Raw genomic sequence first — 18256 nt, 5'->3', positions numbered from 1 at the left:
CCATCAGCAGGCACCCAAGCAGAGGCTGGGCACAAGGCAGCTAACGTTTCAGATCTTTCCCAGAGTCCTGCTTACTGACAACTGTCAAAGCCACTCTGATAGAATTAACTATTCTTTGCAGGTGAAACATCTTATGGTAAGGAGGCCTTTGCTCTCGGGGATATGAAAGTCGATGAGGGGGAAGTGTTAGGAGGCAGGACCAAAGGTTCTCAAGACATATCACATCCGTTCTTAGTGAGTGCCCAGGGAGCCAAGCCAGGTCTCCTCTCAGAAGCACACAGAAGTTGGTGAGAACTGAATTAACCCAGCCCTTTCCCTAAACAAAGTCCCGTGTCACTTAAAAGTCACAACGTGCGCGCGCGCGCGCGCACACACACACACACACACACACACACACACACACACGCACGCACAAAAGACATTACTTCATGAAAACATTTATTGAGGGTACTGAGTACTGTTAAGAGGTGGATTATTTCTGGGGAACGAAACCTCTTCCACTGAAATTCTGAGCCAGGATTTTCTGTTCACATAACCGGGACATGTCGGCCAACATAGGTCCTACAGCAAAGGGGGGCGTCCCCCGAGGAACTTTCCCAGCTCGACTCAACAGATTTTGGCGCAGCTCTGACTCTCTGTGTGGCACAGGCGGGCGAGGCTGCAAAGCCTCACATCTCTGTAGCTGTCTGGCCCTCTCTGCCACGCATCTCTTTTGAACAAGAAAAGCAGCGGCCTGGTTGTGGTACCCGGGACTTGGCATTTTAGATAAGGACGCTTGGTGCTGGAACTGGCGTCCCCGGACTGAGTCTGCCGGGAACCAGTACTCTTTCTTCGGCTTAGTTTTCACAGGTTTGGTGGGAGGAGATAAGGGCGCGCGGGGGCGCATGGTGTCTGCCACGCCATGCCTCTGCCCCGGTTGCTCTTTGGGGACCTTCCCGAAGTCTCTCATGACTTTTTGAGCTACAGTGCTCCCAGGAAGGGTAACCTTTCCCTTTAGCTCCCGGTCTTGCGCTGATGAGGATGGGAAAGTCTCCTTTTTCAGGAGTGCTTCCGGTCCTTTGGATTTTCTGTCAGGAGAAAGCCACTGGAAAAAGTGTTTGACGTGTTTCCTGAACTGATGTTCAGGAGGAGACAGAGCCTTCACTGGCAGGGATGGAATAGGCCTTTTCCCGAGATTCCCCTGGCTCGGGCTGTCCTGTGCATGGTAACTCTTCCCATCGGGTTGTATTGTCTCAGGCAGTGCAACCCTTGTACCAAGCTCTTCTGTTTTCTGTGTAGCAGACCACAACCTCTTGGCAGAAAGCGGGGTGTCCTTGTTCAGGCCCTTGCCTGAGGCTTGAGGAGGCATCCAGGGCTCCTGTTGCTGTACCTGAGCAGCAGCGTTCATGGGAGCACCGGAAGGGCTCTGATCGTGAATGGGTAAAGGTTTGTAAGTGAATTTATCTGAGAAAGGGAATACGTCTTTGGGGGGCTCTGGAGTTTGGGTGGACTGACTGCTTTCTGACACAAATGTCTCTTCTCTGGACACCTGGCAACTAAAGTCAGAAGACGCCTGACTTTCCGGGGAATCTGATATTCCTGCCGGAGTCCTTCCAGCTAACCTGGTACATGGTGCTTTTGGTATATTCTCATCTGCCTTTTTGGCACTCTCAGTCCAGCTGATATTCAAGATCTTGGTAAGTTGTGGTTGATGGCCACTGCAATAATCTCCTCTGAATATGTTACCGACCTTGCTGAATACAAATTCGGCTTTGTCATCCATCTTTGTTCCTTGAGGGCCTTGGACTATTTTGCTAGAACTTAGGCTCTTACCCAGTGCCACAGGGCCAGCCTCAGCTGACATTTTGGGCACATCTGGGCTGTGTCTTTTGCCCTCTGACTCCATTTTGGGCACATCTGGGCTGTGTCTTTTGCCCTCTAACTCTATTTTGGGCACAACTGGGCTGTGTCTTTTGCCCTCTAACTCTATTTTGGGCACATCTGGGCTGTGTTTTTTGCCCATTGTCTCCATTTTGGGCACATCTGGGCTGTATCTTTTGCCCTCTGACTCCCTTTTGGGCACATCTGGGCTGTGTCTTTTGCCCTCTAACTCTATTTTGGGCACAACTGGGCTGTGTCTTTTGCCCTCTAACTCTATTTTGGGCACATCTGGGCTGTGTCTTTTGCCCTCTGACTCCCTTTTGGGCACATCTGGGCTGTGTCTTTTGCCCATTGTCTCCATTTTGAGCAAATCTGGGTTGTATCTTTTACCCTCTGACTCCATTTTGGGCACATCTGGGCTGTGTCTTTTGCCCTCTGACTCCCTTTTGGGCACATCTGAGCTGTATCTTTTGCCCTCTGACTCCCTTTTGGGCACATCTGGGTTGTATCTTTTGCCCTCTGACTCCCTTTTGGGCACATCTGGGCTGTATCTTTTGCCCTCTGACTCCCTTTTGGGCACATCTGGGCTGTATCTTTTGCCCACTGACTCCCTTTTGGGCACATCTGGGCTGTATCTTTTGCCCTCTGACTCCCTTTTGGGCACATCTGGGCTGTATCTTTTGCCCTCTGACTCCCTTTTTGGCACATCTGGACTGTGTCTTTTGCCCACTGACTCCTCCAGGTTGATGGTGTCAAAGACAACAGGTGTCTTCTGTACACCAGACACTATAATTCTATGCATGTTCTTGATTTGCCCTTCCTTATTATCAGAAGGTGACTGTCTCTCCACCCCATTTCCTTCCTTGCCCACACATGAGCTAAAACGGAGAGGGTGGTGTCCTAATCTAGACATAGTGACAGGGACCTGATTCTCATTAGTTCCATCGATATGGCTTTTCCAGTGTTCCCTCGGGGCAGTTTCAATTTTTTTCCAGTATTGGCTGATCTGTGAGGTCCCTGAAGGTTTGTCTGACAGACTGCCTGAGTGGCCCTGTAGGTTTATCTCATGGTCAGATGGCAGGCCATTGTCTAGAGCACTCTTGGAGTTACTGCAGAGATATTTTTGGATAATCTCTACAGTCTGTCCTTGTGCCTTTACTGTCTTTCTGTCTAGAGAGACAGACCCCGGGCACCTCTCTTGGGGGCTTCCAGATCGGCTTGACACAGTGTTGGGTAGCTCTTTGCTGTCTAACTGCTTAAAGCCAGAGAGCCCATAGTTGTTTACAGATGGTTCTGGAGGGTCAGGACTCGCCCACAGATGAAACTTATAGATCCCCTGCGGCAGGCCCCAGCGCTGTAGGATGAGCCTCTTTCGAAGGTGCTGCTCAAACTTCTTCTGGAATCCATCAGTCAGGGGGAAGTCTCTAGGAGGAACGGATCTGGGAGTTTGGGTCTTGGAGAACTTGATGGCCAAGGAGCGCTTGGAAGGAAGGAGACAAATTTTTTCCTGAGATTTTTGGACCACAGAGGGTAGAGCCTGTTCTCTCGCCATCACGTTGTACTCTAGGTGGTGGATTTCAGATTGCAGTAGAGTTTTTGTTTCCTGGGATCTACGGAAATACACACCACAAACCCTAACTTGAGACTGAGAGGAAGGTGATAAGGCTGGCATTGGTTGAAGCTGGGCCTGAGGTGTGGCAAGCTGGATGCTTCGGGACTGAGACTGAGTCAAGGTCTGGGGTTCAGGCAAGGGCAGAGGTTCGGGGGGAGCCAGGGCCGGGGAGTCTGTGGCTCTATTGAACCAGATGCACACGGAGGAGCACTGTGATGACAACGTGGTGACACAGCTCATAGACTCGCTGTGGAGATAAGGGAGGCCCCAGAAGTGCTGCACAGCCTCTAACTGCCCTTCAGGGGTCTGGGCTTGAGCAAGCCCCTGCAGGGTACTCAGCTCATTGAGTATGGCTCTGCTGCTCCCTAGAGGAAAGGAGTCTTCCGAGTTCGGTAGCATGGCAGTTGACTCTGGCTTTTTCTCCCAAATTGCAAGTGCCTTTTGGAAAGGTTCTACCTCTCCTCTGCTGTCCGTCGACGTAAGGACGTCAGCCTGACTTCCTTTTCCTCTCTCAAGTATTTTCAGGAGGTTTTCAGGCACCGTGAAATGGGGTGAGGCTTGCTCCTCCCAAAAATCTTCAGAAGTGTGGTAGTCGGATGTCTCTTGGTTAACTAAGCATTTTGACTGGGATGGGAAGGAGTTGTGAGCGCCACCTGGCTGTTGGAAGGACTCTAGCAAGGTATCCCAAGCATCCTCACTTGGGGTTGCATTGAGAAACTGGTCACCATGGCTGCCAGTCAAGGACTGAATGGTTTCTGGTCTTAAAGACCCTTTTGCTTGCTGAGTGGCAGGCTGTGTCACAGAAGGAGAGTGGGTGAGTGGGTGAGGTAGGATGTGGTCCAGTGGGAAGCTACTGCTTTTGAGTGTGGGCTCTGGTGGTAGAGAGTCATCCTGTGCCATGAGAATGGAGGGGGGAGGAGGAGAAGATGTGGCTGAAAAAGAGGAGATCTGGTATCCTGAAGGGCTTGTGGAGAGGGAGGAAGAGAGAGTGAATGAAGTCTCAGTCACGGAAGCTGTGGAAATCATACTGGATGGAGAGGCAGAGTAGTCTTCTAGGTTGGCCCATGAGAGCAGTCGCCTGACCTTCACTGTTGCTCCATTGCACACATCACAGCTGGGATCCTGACAGAGCATTTGCCGGAAGTAGGAGGGGTCATAGAGTTGTCCATGGGGGCTGAAGAATACAGAAAATTCAGATCTGTAGACAGGACCTGGGTTCCAGTTAGCTTTACCTGTCAACTTGACATAACCTGGCTTCACCTGAGAGAAGAGACTTCATGGAAGGATTGCCTAAATAGGGTGGGCCTTCGGTCATGTCTGCGGGAGGCTATCTTGGCTGTTTGAAGGCCCAACCCATCCCTAGGCAGATGGTACTGCCGTGCAGATGAAAACTATCGATGAGCCTACCTCCACTCGAGCTAGCAAGCAGCACTCCTCACAGTTCTTGGCTATAAAGTAGGTTGCTCACACCCTTGGTTAGAGGCAATGATGCATAGAGTGTCAGTCAGGCCTGCCTTGACCTCCCTCAACAAGTGGCCGTGGTCTGAATTTGTTGGCTGAAGTTAAACCTTTGCTCCTTAAAGTTGCTTTTGGTTGTAGTGTTCTATCACACCAGAAGATTCCAAACTAGGACAACCAGCATGCATGAAAAGAGGGCCTACAGGCCCATCCAGGATTCGAACACCCAAAGCCTGTGTACCTATTCCTTTTGCTCTGTCCTTGGTTGCCAGGGAGACTGTAGCCTCTCCTCATACCCCCAGTTTATACACTTACTCCTTTGCTCCTTTGGCTATCTCTCCCATGACAAGAGTAGGCTATGCTAAGTCCCCGGGATGCACTGAACTTGGGGTGGGGTTTGGGGGGAAAGGCAATGGGGGGGGAGTCACCTTTTCACAACAGACTGAAGCTTCCTCCGCTCCTGTGCTTCTCTGTGGATGCCTCTAAATTCTGGAAGGCAGGGGATATAGGTTGTATAGAATGAAAGGCAGAGATGTAGGCATCACATCTCCTCTAAGGGAAACACCAGAGCTACTGTAGTCTAAAATCAAGAAACAGGAGACGTGATGACGTCATCGGCAGCAGCACCAGCAGTGCCTGCTCACCTAATTTTCTCTGTGACTATCATCACAGCCTCCCTCCCCCCTCCCCCACCTTCGTGTTTCTTCATGGACATCATCTCACTGTGTACAACACAGGAGCTGCTGAGCTTGGATTCCCCAGAGATGCCTGAGCATCCAGGTGTAAAGTATGTACATGATACTAGGAGGCAGGAGCTGTGGCTAAGTCCTCCCTTGATACCTGGTAGTCCTCCCTAGACACCTCCTGTGCTTAGTGAATGGCCAGAGTCTAATGCTCAGGTCAGGCATCATTACTTCATGCCTGTGGTGAGCTGAGGAGGGAAACAGGGCTACTCCTCAGTATTCTCTGAGGGTTTTATTGTCTGAGTATGAGCCTCGTGGTGGGATGTCCCCAGATAATGGACCTGGACTTATGGAAGTATCAGGAAGAAAGAAACCAGGGTGATAAAAACCCTAGAGCCGGGAGCCTACCATTGAATGTTGCTCTCCTCTCCTTCTTAGCTCTGCACTGTCGCTGTGAACAAAAAGGGAAAAAGAAAGACCAATTTTTTCTTATTGTTTTTCCTAGGACCCTCAAAACTTCCATTAACCAAGAACATTGTAATTTTCGGTCAAGCAAGTTTAATTCCTAACTATATCATTTACTTTTGGAAGTAATAAAATGCTTTAAGTTTTTCCTTCTTTGAGAAACCAAAGGAGGGGAGGAATTCTCCTCTGCAAGTTTCATGGCTGAGGAGTATCAATAAGGCGTCCCATACTGAATGGCATAGACTCTGGGGCCAGAGCTGTTGGTGGTGCTCCTGAGACACCGAGCTCGGGCTCCAGGTTCTGATCAGAGGCCCCAGTGGTCAGCACCACTCTCCTGCAGCCAGAGTTGGACGGCCAGGTGAAGGGGGCTGAGGGAACATTTGAGGCAGGACTGGAGCCTAGGACCCAGTGTCAGCAGACATAGTAGTTTTGACACCTGGAACCAAGCCAACAAGACCAGGGATGGGTGCTCAACACTGGACACGGACACCCAGGGAGGGAGGCTATAGATCCAGACACAATGCTATAAGTCTGAGGTGTTTCCTTCTCTTACAGTATTCTAGTTCTGCTCTCAGACAGCCGAACTCATTCGGTAACACGAACATAGAAATGGTAGCTATGAAAAGAAGACAGTTGGGGGCTGGAGAGATGGCTCAGTGGTTAAGAGCACCAACTGCTCTTCCAGAGGTCCTGAGTTCAAATCCCAGCAACCACATGGTGGTTCATAACCATCTTTAATGAGATCTGATGCCCTCTTCTGGTGTGTCTGAAGACAGTGACAGTATATACTCATAAAAGGATAAATAAGAAACATTAAGAAGGAGGAGGAGGAGAAGCAGGAGGAGGAGGAGGAGATGACGACAACAATGACAAAGAAGAAGAAGAGGAAGAAGACTGCCTGGGGAAGTCTCCAAACTGCCTTACCTTCCTGATTCCTTGACTGGTCTGTGTGGGTAGGACAGGTTTCAGTATCAGGTACCTTAGGCACAAAAACAGCAGCCCTAGTGCACTCAGAAAGATGCACTTGGGATAAATGTCCATGAAGATGGAACAAAAGCTCAACCATGATTCTGTAGCACTGGTCAGAATGGAACTATTGAGAATGGAGAGAACCTTCATCATAGTGTGAGTCTCAGGAGCTGCCTAAGGCAGCTGAGATCTGAGGCTGTGTGGGCCTCACTGTGAGTGGGCAGGTCTGCATCACAGAGCAGGGAAGAGTCATAGAGTGATTGTGAGGGCGGGGAGGAGGTAGCCCTCAGTCCCTGCCCCCGCCCCACCCTGTCCCACCCAACCCCCACCTCAGCCCCTCCATCCCCCTGCTCTGTTTTTCTGTTTGCTCCCTCTGTGTCTGGGGAGTCACCTATGTCCCCTTCACTGTCTGCAGCCCTTGAATTGGACCTATCTAGAAACTCTGACATGGGATCTGCCTTGAAATGTTTACTGTCATTTAGTTGGCCTCAACAGGAACAGAAATGTCTTCTAACATATCTTCAGGACCATTTTCCCTCTCACCAAATTAGCCACAAATTACTGTCCACTTTCTTTTCCACGTCTTTGCCTTGCGAATGCCCAGTGACCAACTTTTGTGTTTGAGTTATCTTGCAGTGTCTACGGTCAGAGAAACAGACTGAAATCAACAAGCTGTCATAAATTCAGGATAGATACAGCTAAAATTTCAAGCATTCTTTTGTGTATGGTAATACCATTTTGTTTTTGGTGGCGGGATGCAGTCAGAAAGCCAGGCCAGGAAGGATTTAGGTTAGTCACAGAATGGGCTGTGTTTGGTGGTATAGGGTAGAGTGGGTGACAGGGTCAGATAGCAGTCCAGCCAACTGAAGTCTTAGGGAACCTAGCAGGCTGTGTGATCTGTGGATTGTTGGGAATTAAGTATACTATATAGACCAGGATGAGGTAGAGATCCTGGTAGGCAAGCTAAACAGAAACCGGAGAACTCCTGTGAGCTGGGGGTGAGGGGGTGGGGGAATGTATACAAATGGATACATTGTGTATTGTGGGATGGTCACACTGGGTAGAGTTGAGCAAGTTGGGATAGAGCTAGCTGGGTAGGAGGGAAGCTGAGGGACAGTGTGGGTCATATCCTGGAAAAGGCAGATAACTATTGGATGGTGGAGTAGGATGGCAGGTCAGGGGGAAGTGTATCAGGGTGAGATGAAGACCGGGGCTCACCATCACAGCCAGTGACTGTGAGCTAAACTGGGTCAGGGTACTGTGTTGAATATGGAAGACTAGGCTAACAAGCAGAATGGCAGGGTAGGCAAGCGGGGTATGTTGATGGGTTACCTCGAGTGGTAGAGGGTAAGCTGGGGAGCGTGGCAGGCTGGAAAACTAGGATGTGGCTGGGGGTCAGGTGACCTAAAAGGTACCACAGGTCTAGGTCTAGGGACAGAGCAGGATGGCGTGCTAGAGGGCCACAGACTAAGGTGAGATGGGCATGTGCCTACACAGAGGCAGGGCATGGCTCGACCCACTGACCACAGTAGTTTCTGAACTGACTTTCTTAAAAGGTTAGGCAGGGGCTTTGAAGGATGAGTAGGGGCAGGTGAGGTGAGGTTTGGCATGTTTTTGGTGTGCACAGGGGGTGTAGAGAACTTGGCACACTGGGAAAGACTGGCGTGAATAGGGTAGCAGGCAGGCTAGTAGCCACTGTGTGTCCTCACTATAGTGTGTCAGGGAACAAGGGAAGCTATGGAAACACGCAGAAGCAGATATGGTGAGGACAGAAATGGCTGTTAGAAGTTGAGGGAGCAGAAGGCTAGGAGGTAAGTTACAAGGACAGCCAGCCTGGGCTCAGTGGTTAGACTAGGGTAAGTCGGGATATTCTATAGAGTAGGGATCAGAGTGATGGGTGGCACCAGGCACTATTGTGACACCAGGGGAAGGAATGTTGGTGGGTCATATGACATCATAATCAAGGGATTTGGACCAGAGCTCCATGGAGGACTAAGCTGAGATGAGGAGTCCCAGCTGCTTGGCATCAGACTAGTGGTGACTTGTGGAAGTTGGTCAGCTGGCAGCTCAGAAGGTAGGGAACATAGGCACATAGGCGGAGATGGGGAGCAGTGGGGGCTGGGTGGGATGGGGAGTGTGTGAGGCATTAGATACTGTGGGGTCAGGTACAGAACAGGTTGGATGCTCTAGTGTGACAAGCGAATGCTAGTGTCTTGGTTAGGTTTTCTGTTGCTGTGAAAAGATACCATGACATAAGGCAACTCTTATAAATGACAACGTTTAATGGGGGCTGGCTTACAGTTTTAGAGGTTCAGTCCATTGTCATCAAGGCAGGAGCATGGCAGCCTGCAGGCAGGCATGGCTCTGGAGAAGTGGAGAATTCTACATCCTGATCTGAAGGCAACCAGGAGAAGACTTTCTTTCAGGCAGCCAGAAGGAGTGTCTGAAAGCCCACCCCTACAGTGACACACTTCCTCTAACTAGGCCATACGTCCCAAGAGTACCACTCCCTATGGGCCAAGCGACCATAATGAGGGTGCAAGGGGGCGTGTTGTGAACGGCACATGGGATGTCCTTCCGGCCGAGCGTGAGTGTGGGCAAACTCACAGACCAGACACTTCAAGGGCAGGCTGACATTGATAAGGTGCACCAGGGTGACAGGGGAACAGTGTGCAGTTTGGGACTACAATGACTCGGGCTACTGTGTTTCAAAGTTTCAGGTCTTACATTTAGATTCTTGAAGCATCTTGCAGTTCCCTGGTATGTGGGGTGAAAAAATGGGGGTCTAGTTTTTTGTTTGTTTGTTTTTTAAAGATTTATTTATTTATTATAAGTACACAGTGACTGTTGTCAGACACACCAGAAGAGGACATCAGGTCTCATTACAGATGGTTGTGAGCCACCATGTGGTTGCTGGGATTTAAACTTAAGACTTCTGGAAGAGCAGTCAGTGCTCTTAACTGCTGAGCCATCTCTCCAGCTCAGGGATCTAGTTTAATATTCTACATGTGGACACGCTTTGTCTGTTGAAGATGCTGTCAACGTCCTGGTGTGTGTTTCTTTGTGCAGTGGGTGTTGGGATTGGACTCAGACTCTTGTGCCTGGGCAGCAAGCATTTTAACTAACCAGCGGCCTCCCAGCACCTGGATTTTTACATTAGTATATCCGTTCCCTATTTCACAAGAGTCCTAAGTTGAGGCAGCGGTTCCCTGCAATGACTAAGATTACACTTTTTAAAGGAAAGAGCTTTTTGTAGGGTTTGGGAATATATGTGCATACACATATTTGTGTGTAGGTGTATGTGCACGTGTGTGCTTGTATGTGGGGGGGATCAGAGGCTACTACTGTTTATCTTCTATTACTTCCCATTTTAAAAAGTAGTTTATTTAATATTCGTACATGCATATAATGCATGGATCATTTCTTTCACCTCCAGTTCTTTCCCCATCCTTCTCTCTCCCAACTCCCCCCACAACTCCATTCTCTCTCCGTCCCCCTGAAGAAAGTGACTGTCCTTTCCCTGGCAACCATCATCATCAGTGGCTCCTCAGTAGGGTGAGGATTCATAAGCCATTCCTCATCCAGGCTGACTTTGTCTGGCTCCTTCCTGTGTAAGGCATGTGTATGCAGCCACTGAGTTTGTTTGTAGAGTTGTGCGGGCACGTCTGGTCAATGCGCTCTCTCTGAAGACCTCGGAAGTGCAGACGTCTCAGTTGCCTCCCTCTGGTCCTTACCACCTTTCCATCTCCTCGCTGAGCCACCCGTGAGGGGGTCAGAGTCCACTGAGCACCCTGTGGTTCCTTATTCTTTGAATGCAGATCAGTTCCGCCTCATCTTGTTTTGTTTTTGTTTGGTTTTGTTTTGAGACAAATTTCACTGGAAGTCCTGAAATTCACTATGTCGACCAGGCTGGCCTTCTACCTCATTTAAAAAAAAAAAAAAGACTTATATTTTATGTTCACTGGTGTTTTACCTGCATATGTTGCATGGTGGTGTCAGAAGCTCTGGAACTGGAGTTAGAGACAGTTGTGAGATGCCGTATGGGTGCTGGGAATCCAACCTAGGTCCTCTGGAAGAGCAGCTGGTGCTCTTAACCGTGAAACCATTTCACCAGCTTTCTTTCAAGACAGTCTTTTTCACTGAACTGGGGCTGACCCGTTTGAATAGACTATCATCTGGTCAGCAAGTCTATACCTCCCAGCGCTGGGGTCACAGGCACATGCCCCTGCACCCAGCTTTTTATGGGGGTGCTGCGAATCTGAAGTCAGATCTTAGTGCTCATGTGGCAAGCATGTTACAGGCTGAACCCGTGGACCTTGAAGATACAAGGCCATCAACAGAGTTTGGTTTGTTGCCACCTGAGCAGATAATCCCTGATGGTGGGGCCTTGCTTTCATCCAGAATTCTCTCAGGACAGAGAGACAACCACATGGAGGACTAGACTCAGCAACACAGGAAGGCAAGCTGTGGTGTTCATGCCCAGCACTCAGGAGTTCTGCAACTGTCTTAGGTTCCGGCCTCATTCTCAGGCTTTTCCAGGAACCCCAGTCAACAGGTTCTGGCCTTTAGGTCAGTTGAATTCCTGCACAAACATCATGACCAAGAAGCAAGTTGGGGAGGAAAGGGTTTATTCAGCTTACACTTCCACATTGCTGTTCATCACCAAAGGGAGTCAGGACTGGAACCCAAGCAGGTCAGGAAGCAGGAGCTGGTGCAGAGGCCATGGAGGGATGTTACTTACTGGCTTGCTTCCCCTGGCTTGCTCGCCTGCTTTCTTATAGAACTAGGACTATCAGCCCAGGGATGGCACCACCCACAATGGGCTGGGTCCTTCCTGCCTCATCACTAATTGAGAAAATGCCTTACAGCTGGATCTTCTGGAGGCATTTCCTCAATGGAGGCTCCTTTCTCTGTGATAACCCCTGCTAGAGTCAAGTTGACACAAAACCAGCCAGTACAAATAGGTTATGGTTTTTAATCCAAATTATGCATCTTTATATAAGAGGACTCTCCACCCCTGGCTTTCTGACCCAGGTAAACATTCCAAATGCAGGTAGCTTCCGCTGTCCCTCATGGTGTGCTTGTGTCAATGAGAAGAGAAAAACTCATTTCAAAGCTCTGAAGAGATGGAATGAGGTGTAATCGTGAAAACTCACCAGGACTCAAACCCCGAAGTAAAACTAGAAGGGTGTAGTTTCTCTAAGTCGAACTAACCCTGCGTAAGTCCCCATATTAAACGCAGGACAGTCAGCACTGGTCTTTGCCGGTGCTGTGATTACTCTGTCCCTCATTGACTGTTGAGTCTCAGGCTGCGACTGCGCAATGTATTTGCTTTATTTTCTTCCCGCTTCCAACACAATGGGGCCACATACAAACTTTGATCTCACAACAAATCTCGATGCTTCTTACTGGCGATCCACACAAGGCCTTCCAATTTACAACAGAGCCCATTTTTAATAGACTAGTTTCCCAACTAGAACCATGGCTACCATTAAGGAGCCCTTCCAGTGTGTAACACGTTGACATTTCTGTACTTCTAGTGTGTAAAACACTGGCATTTCTACAGTTCTAGTGTGTGACACATTGGTGTTTCTGCACCTCTAGTAACACATTAGTGTTTCTGTCTTGCTAGCACAATCTCTCTTCCCCTGCCTTTGATGAAGTTGCTGCCACATGGGATGTGCCCATCTGCAGGAAACGGAGGAAAAAGGCCCCAGCCAGTAACCAGCAAGCACGTGATCGACAGCTTCAGATCAAAAAGAAAAGAACCTTGCCAGAGTTCCATGAAAGAACCTAGAAAGGGGATTTTCCCCAATCAAGCCCTCCAATTCCAGCCTTGCCAGAGATCCTCAAGGCAGACCGTGCAGGGTGCACAGAGCCTAAGACAATGAGTTAGGTTCTTAACCAATAAAGTTAAGGTACCCACAACACCAATAGGTGACTATTAATATGCGCTGGGATCATTGTGACTTCGGATGGGAGGCCTAAGGAAGGTAGAAAGAGATCCATTCTTAAAGAGGTGAATACAGAATCCCACAGCACTCCACAGGGACAGTCTCCATGTTGAAAGGCACCTCCTCGAACTCCTGCACAAAGTCCAGTAGGTCATGGGCTGTTGGACAGAGGGAGTCGTGAGGGTGAGAGAATGGTTCCCCTCCTGCTCTCTCCTCTTCCCACTTCTGACTTTGTGGTTCTTCTCACTCTCCTTTATTCTCAAATACTGAGTGGTCATGTAAAGCCATCTCTATGGGTGATTGCTTAGGGCTTTTCTGAGGATTCAAGAAGCCAGCATCCTGGAGTTTTCTGGGGCAGGGAGGCTCTTCCTTCCCCCTCAATGTGCCCTATGTATAAGTACCTCATTATTCAAGTTAGGAACAGGAATAGTGTCATTGCCAGAGAGAGCAACATGGCACGATAAACGATAGTTTCTGGAACCTGAGCCCAACCCCAAAGCAGTGCTAATCTGTGGATACACACCTCACTCACTGACTATGCAGGCCTGCACACACACACACACACACACACATACACACACACACACCTCACTCACTGACTATGCAGGTCTATACACACACATACACACACACACACACACACAACACACCTCACTCACTGACTATGCAGGTCTACACACACATAATACACCCCTCACTCACTATGTAGGTCTGCACACACACATACACACCTCACACCTCACTCACTATGCAGGTCTGCACACACACACACACACACACACACACACACACACCTCACACCTCACTCACTATGCAGGTCTGCACACACACACACACACACACACACACACACACACACACCTCACACCTCACTATGCAGGTCTGCACACACACACACACACACACACACACCTCACACCTCACTCACTATGCAGGTCTGCACACACACTTCTCATACTTCACTCACTGACTGTGCAGGTCTACACACACCTCACACAGTGACTACACACCTCACACAGTGACTACACACCTCACCCACTGACTGTGCAGTTTTATACACACACACCTCACACAGTGACTACACACACCTCACACAGTAACTATGCAATCAAGTTAGCATTCTTTAAGAAAGGAAATATCAGAAACATCCTAACTCTGGATTCCTTTACACCTGCAAGTTCTGTCTTTTCTGTGTCTGTGAAGAGCAGATAGAGAGGGTTGGATGCTTGTCAAATGTTACCCTTTCACACGAGTGTAAGACTGGGGAGCAGGCCCTCACCACACCCTTCGTGAGGGACAGAGCAACGGCTCTTGTGAACAGGTGACTTTCAATCCTCAGGAAGGTGATGAGATCTGAGGGGAAACTTTTGTCTCCCTCACTGACCCAGAGCCTTGGCTTCGTGCTTCCAGACCAGAATGTCCTGCATGCCGCAGGGACATCTCTGTCTTCACTCTATCAGAAGATGCCCAACTGTGAGGCCCTGTGAGTGCACAAGGGGAACACTTTTATGTTCTGGATTTTGTAAGTTTTTCCTCACCTGAAACACAGGATGCTAGAGAACTGACTTGGAGATCCAAGGCTGTTGCTCTTACAGAGGTTCCCAGTACCTCACAGCCACCTGCAACACATAGCCAGCTCAAGGGGACCTGGTACCCTCTTCTGGCCTTGGTGGGCTCCCATCCGTAAATAAAGGCACACATATGCACATGAAAATAAATTTTAATTTTAAAATAGGAAGGCAGATCTCTGAGTTTGAACCCTGCCTGGTCTACACAGCAAGTTCAATTTGAGTGCAAGTGGGGCCATGTTGTTAGACAATATAATTATTACACATCATCATCATCAAAACAAATTAAAAAAAATAAAACAAGATTTCAGAACACATCTCTGTTATAACACACACACACACACACACACACACACACAATGGATACAAGTATAATTGTTTAAAAGGCCATCTGTCAACATGACCATTTAGCAGAACATAAACAATAGATCCTACCCTCCAGGCCATGAGCTCTCCAGCCATGGGCTTTGGACAGTTTTATAGTACCATGCATAAAATTTCCTCCTGTGGGTCATGCCTGAAAATCCCATCAGGTGTGCACCAGCAGGTACACTTTGCCTGGGAGGGCTGTATTAAAGCATGGAAGCTTAGCACTTGCTGGGTAAGACCACTGATTTCTGTTATCCCGCATCAGCCTACACGGTGCCTTCCAGCATCAAAAGAGCTAGCTAGTTGCAAGTTTCCCAGGCGGTTTAAGACTGGTTTCTCTCCGTCTTGTAGCCATGATGTGTGGTGTTTTCAGCAGTAGGGTATTGTCATATAGTTGCAGCGGGTGACCAAAGCAATGGCAACGGCTTGTGCTGTGTTGGAGGCCTCTGGACCAGCTCTGAACAAGCTTGTAGGAAGGTATCCCAAGCCTTATTCGTATCCCTGTAGACCTGGGCTGCTCCGAGCCTTGGTTGGAGAAGTGTCATTTGGCAATGGGTAGCAGCCAGTCCACACGAGACACAGAGCTGGTCAAGGTGCTGAGAGCAAGAGACAAGTGCCCAGCCCTAAATGTCGCCAAAGCTCAGGGGACATCAGGGAAGAGAGAGTGAGATGTTACCAGTGCAAGGCTTATACAAGGTCAGGTCAGCCACAATCCCACCATAGCTGGGGTAGACAATATTCATGCCTCACCCCATACTGAGGGGCTATTGGCATTGCTGGGGAGGAAGAGCCATCTTTATGCGTAAGTATGTATGTCACCCTGTCTGTTAACTGTGTGCGAGTGTGCCCACAGATGTCAGGAGTCATTTCCCCTGAAGCTAGAGTTGCATGTTTATAAGCTACCTGCTGTTGTGATAGGAATCAAACTTGGGCCCTCTGGATGAACAACAAACACTTTTAGCCACCAAGTCATCCCTTTTTGAAGATGTGGTCATTAGTAGGTTCTGTGCGCTCCAAAGGATGGTCTAACCCCACCCATATATGGGTAGCACTCACCACCCTACTGGGTTATATATAAAAGATGTGAAGTTGGGAGGGGCTGTGTGTTGGGAAAGACACTGAGGAGGGATGTTGAAATAGATATATTCCATTATATATGTGTGTGAAATTCCCAAGATAAAACAATGTTTCATAAACTAGTGAAATCAAAGGCTGCAGAACTGAGCTGGGACAGCCACTGTCAAGTAACCTTGTAAGGGACCAGACATCTATTTTAATGAGTCCCCTCTTCACTAAGCCTCTTCTGAAAAGTTCCACAACCCAGGCCCACAGTTCAAGACACAGAGTACTCCAAACTATCAGAAGAAACATTTATTTTTGGTTTAGATTATTATCATAGGGTGGCTCTGAAAATATTTTTAAAAAACTTTTTTTTTTTTTTAAACAAAGACGAGATTCCATTGTGGAATGCTTTTCCTTCACCCTTTCTATAGAAGGTTCAGGTGAAAGGTCACCACTGTGCCTGTGGCAGATATGAGGGGCAGGAGGCACAGGACACACCTTCATGCAAATGGAGCTGGAGCAGATCCGAGGGAGGGTGCTCAAAAGATTCACATTGCTGTCTTCGTCCAAGGCTCAGCATGCGACTTGTCTGGGGACAGGAGCAGTCACTTGCTGCTTCTCCATGATGGGTATTCGCAGCCCCAAGGTTGGCAGGTTGACCCTGGAGCTCTGGCTGAGCTGGCAGGGTTTTCTTCTGGCCCCATTCCAAGAACTCGGATTTCTGCCCGCCCAACAGCTTGTCTTCCAGGAGTTTCCCAAGGGACGCCATGAGTTCATGGGCTTCGGGAGGCCCACAGCTCATAAAGAGAGCCCTGTCTTTCTCTGATCTATGTCTTGTGCTGTCTTTGCTAGAATAAAGCCACTGAAAAAATTGTCCTATCTTTTTTCTGAAGTAACTGTCAGGAGGGTGTTTTTTGTCTGGTTTCTCCTTAATAGGTTGTCTCTTCTTTCCTGCTTTGGATGTCTCTAATCCCCAGGGGTCACTTCTTCCATTTTGTTTTTGGGGTGCTGGCAACGCCAGTCTTTTCTCAGATGGTGTGAAATTCTTTAAGACACGTTTGAAGACACTGGTCTCCTGCCACGAACCCACACTGATTGCTGTGTTGTACACGTGGCCTTGCGTGTCCCTGAACACAGAGACGTCTGCACTAGACATGCTGTTGGAAGAAGAGATTGAGTAGCTAGAGAGGCTGTCTAAGGCCAGGGATGTCTCATTCTCCCAGCTTTCTGGCTGGCTCTGCGGCTGATTCTTCAACTTTGACCTCAGTTCCTTCAACATATGTTTCTTAAAGTACAATGCTGACTCAGACCTAACCACATCTTTCTTTCTGGGCTGCTCCTCTCTGGGTCTGCTTTGTAGTACAGCCTCGGTCTGTCCCATGTCCTCAACTATCTGGACCATCTCTGTAACCTCAGAGGCGGGGCTAGAGACCGACTGTCTCAGGGACCCCTCTCCTTCGCTCTCTACACGGGAGAGGGTGAGAGAGTAATCTGAGGTGGGAGCTGAGTCTTCAGTTTCCATCTGGTCTTCATGGAGAAGGTTGGTAAAGCTTCCCCTGAGGGGACTAGGAAAGTTACTTTTCAGACCCAGCCCAGGGATACTGTTTAATGATAAGGGGAGATCAGACTGAGGAAGGGGCCATGTTTTTGCCTCTCTCAAAATAAAGAATTTGTTGGATTCAATAACTCTGATGGGGAGGCCCCACTGCTGACTCACCCGCAACCTTATGAGATGGGCTTCTAGCATTTTCTGGATGTTGCAATCAAGAAATGATATTTTTGGAAGAGAGGTGTTGCAGTGACTCTTTCCCAGGGGGGAGCTCCCGAGAGACGTATCTTCAGCGAGCCATGACCAACACACCTCGATCGGGATTCGATCCATAGTGATCTGCCAGTACTTCCTGCTCATGTGTAACCTCAGAATGCTCCTCGCGTGTCTTTGGTCCAAGTTCTTCCTTGAGATGCTGAGCTGTCCATTTTCCAAGGCAGTTCTTGAACGGTATGCCCATTCCCCGTCTGTCTCAGGGACAGCCTTCAAACTGTCCAGTATATAACATCCTGAGATCATTTGTGGGTTGTTTAATGGGCATTTCCCTAGGATCTGGCCAAGGTTCTTGGCTACATCCGTTTTTAGCTGCGGCTTCATGGGGACTTTCCCATAAAAACTTTTCGAGTGACTCAGGTCTCCAGTCCCAGAGCCAGGTGAGATTTTCCCCCAGTGTGTGCAGCATTTTGGCTTAGCGTAATTGTAGCCGT

At 48.9% G+C, this 18256-nt stretch overlaps 1 protein-coding gene across 1 annotated transcript; it reads right to left on the bottom strand.

Moving 5' to 3' along the window:
- Nucleotides 1-472: 472 nt before the first annotated feature.
- LOC308435575 (spermatogenesis-associated protein 31D3-like) lies at nucleotides 473-7200 on the bottom strand (the record flags this gene model as incomplete). Its single annotated transcript, XM_080936270.1, has 5 exons — nucleotides 473-1879; nucleotides 2594-4646; nucleotides 5359-5419; nucleotides 6022-6064; nucleotides 7003-7200. 5 exons carry the CDS (start codon nucleotides 7198-7200, stop codon nucleotides 473-475), a joined length of 3762 nt encoding a protein of 1253 aa, XP_080792396.1.
- Between the last annotated feature and the right edge of the window lie 11056 nt (nucleotides 7201-18256).

The sequence above is a fragment of the Micromys minutus genome, assembly GCF_963924665.1.
Source record: "Micromys minutus genome assembly, chromosome: 1".
In the NCBI taxonomy this organism is placed as follows: domain Eukaryota; kingdom Metazoa; phylum Chordata; class Mammalia; order Rodentia; family Muridae; genus Micromys; species Micromys minutus.
This window is presented reverse-complemented; position numbering and strand designations above follow the sequence as displayed.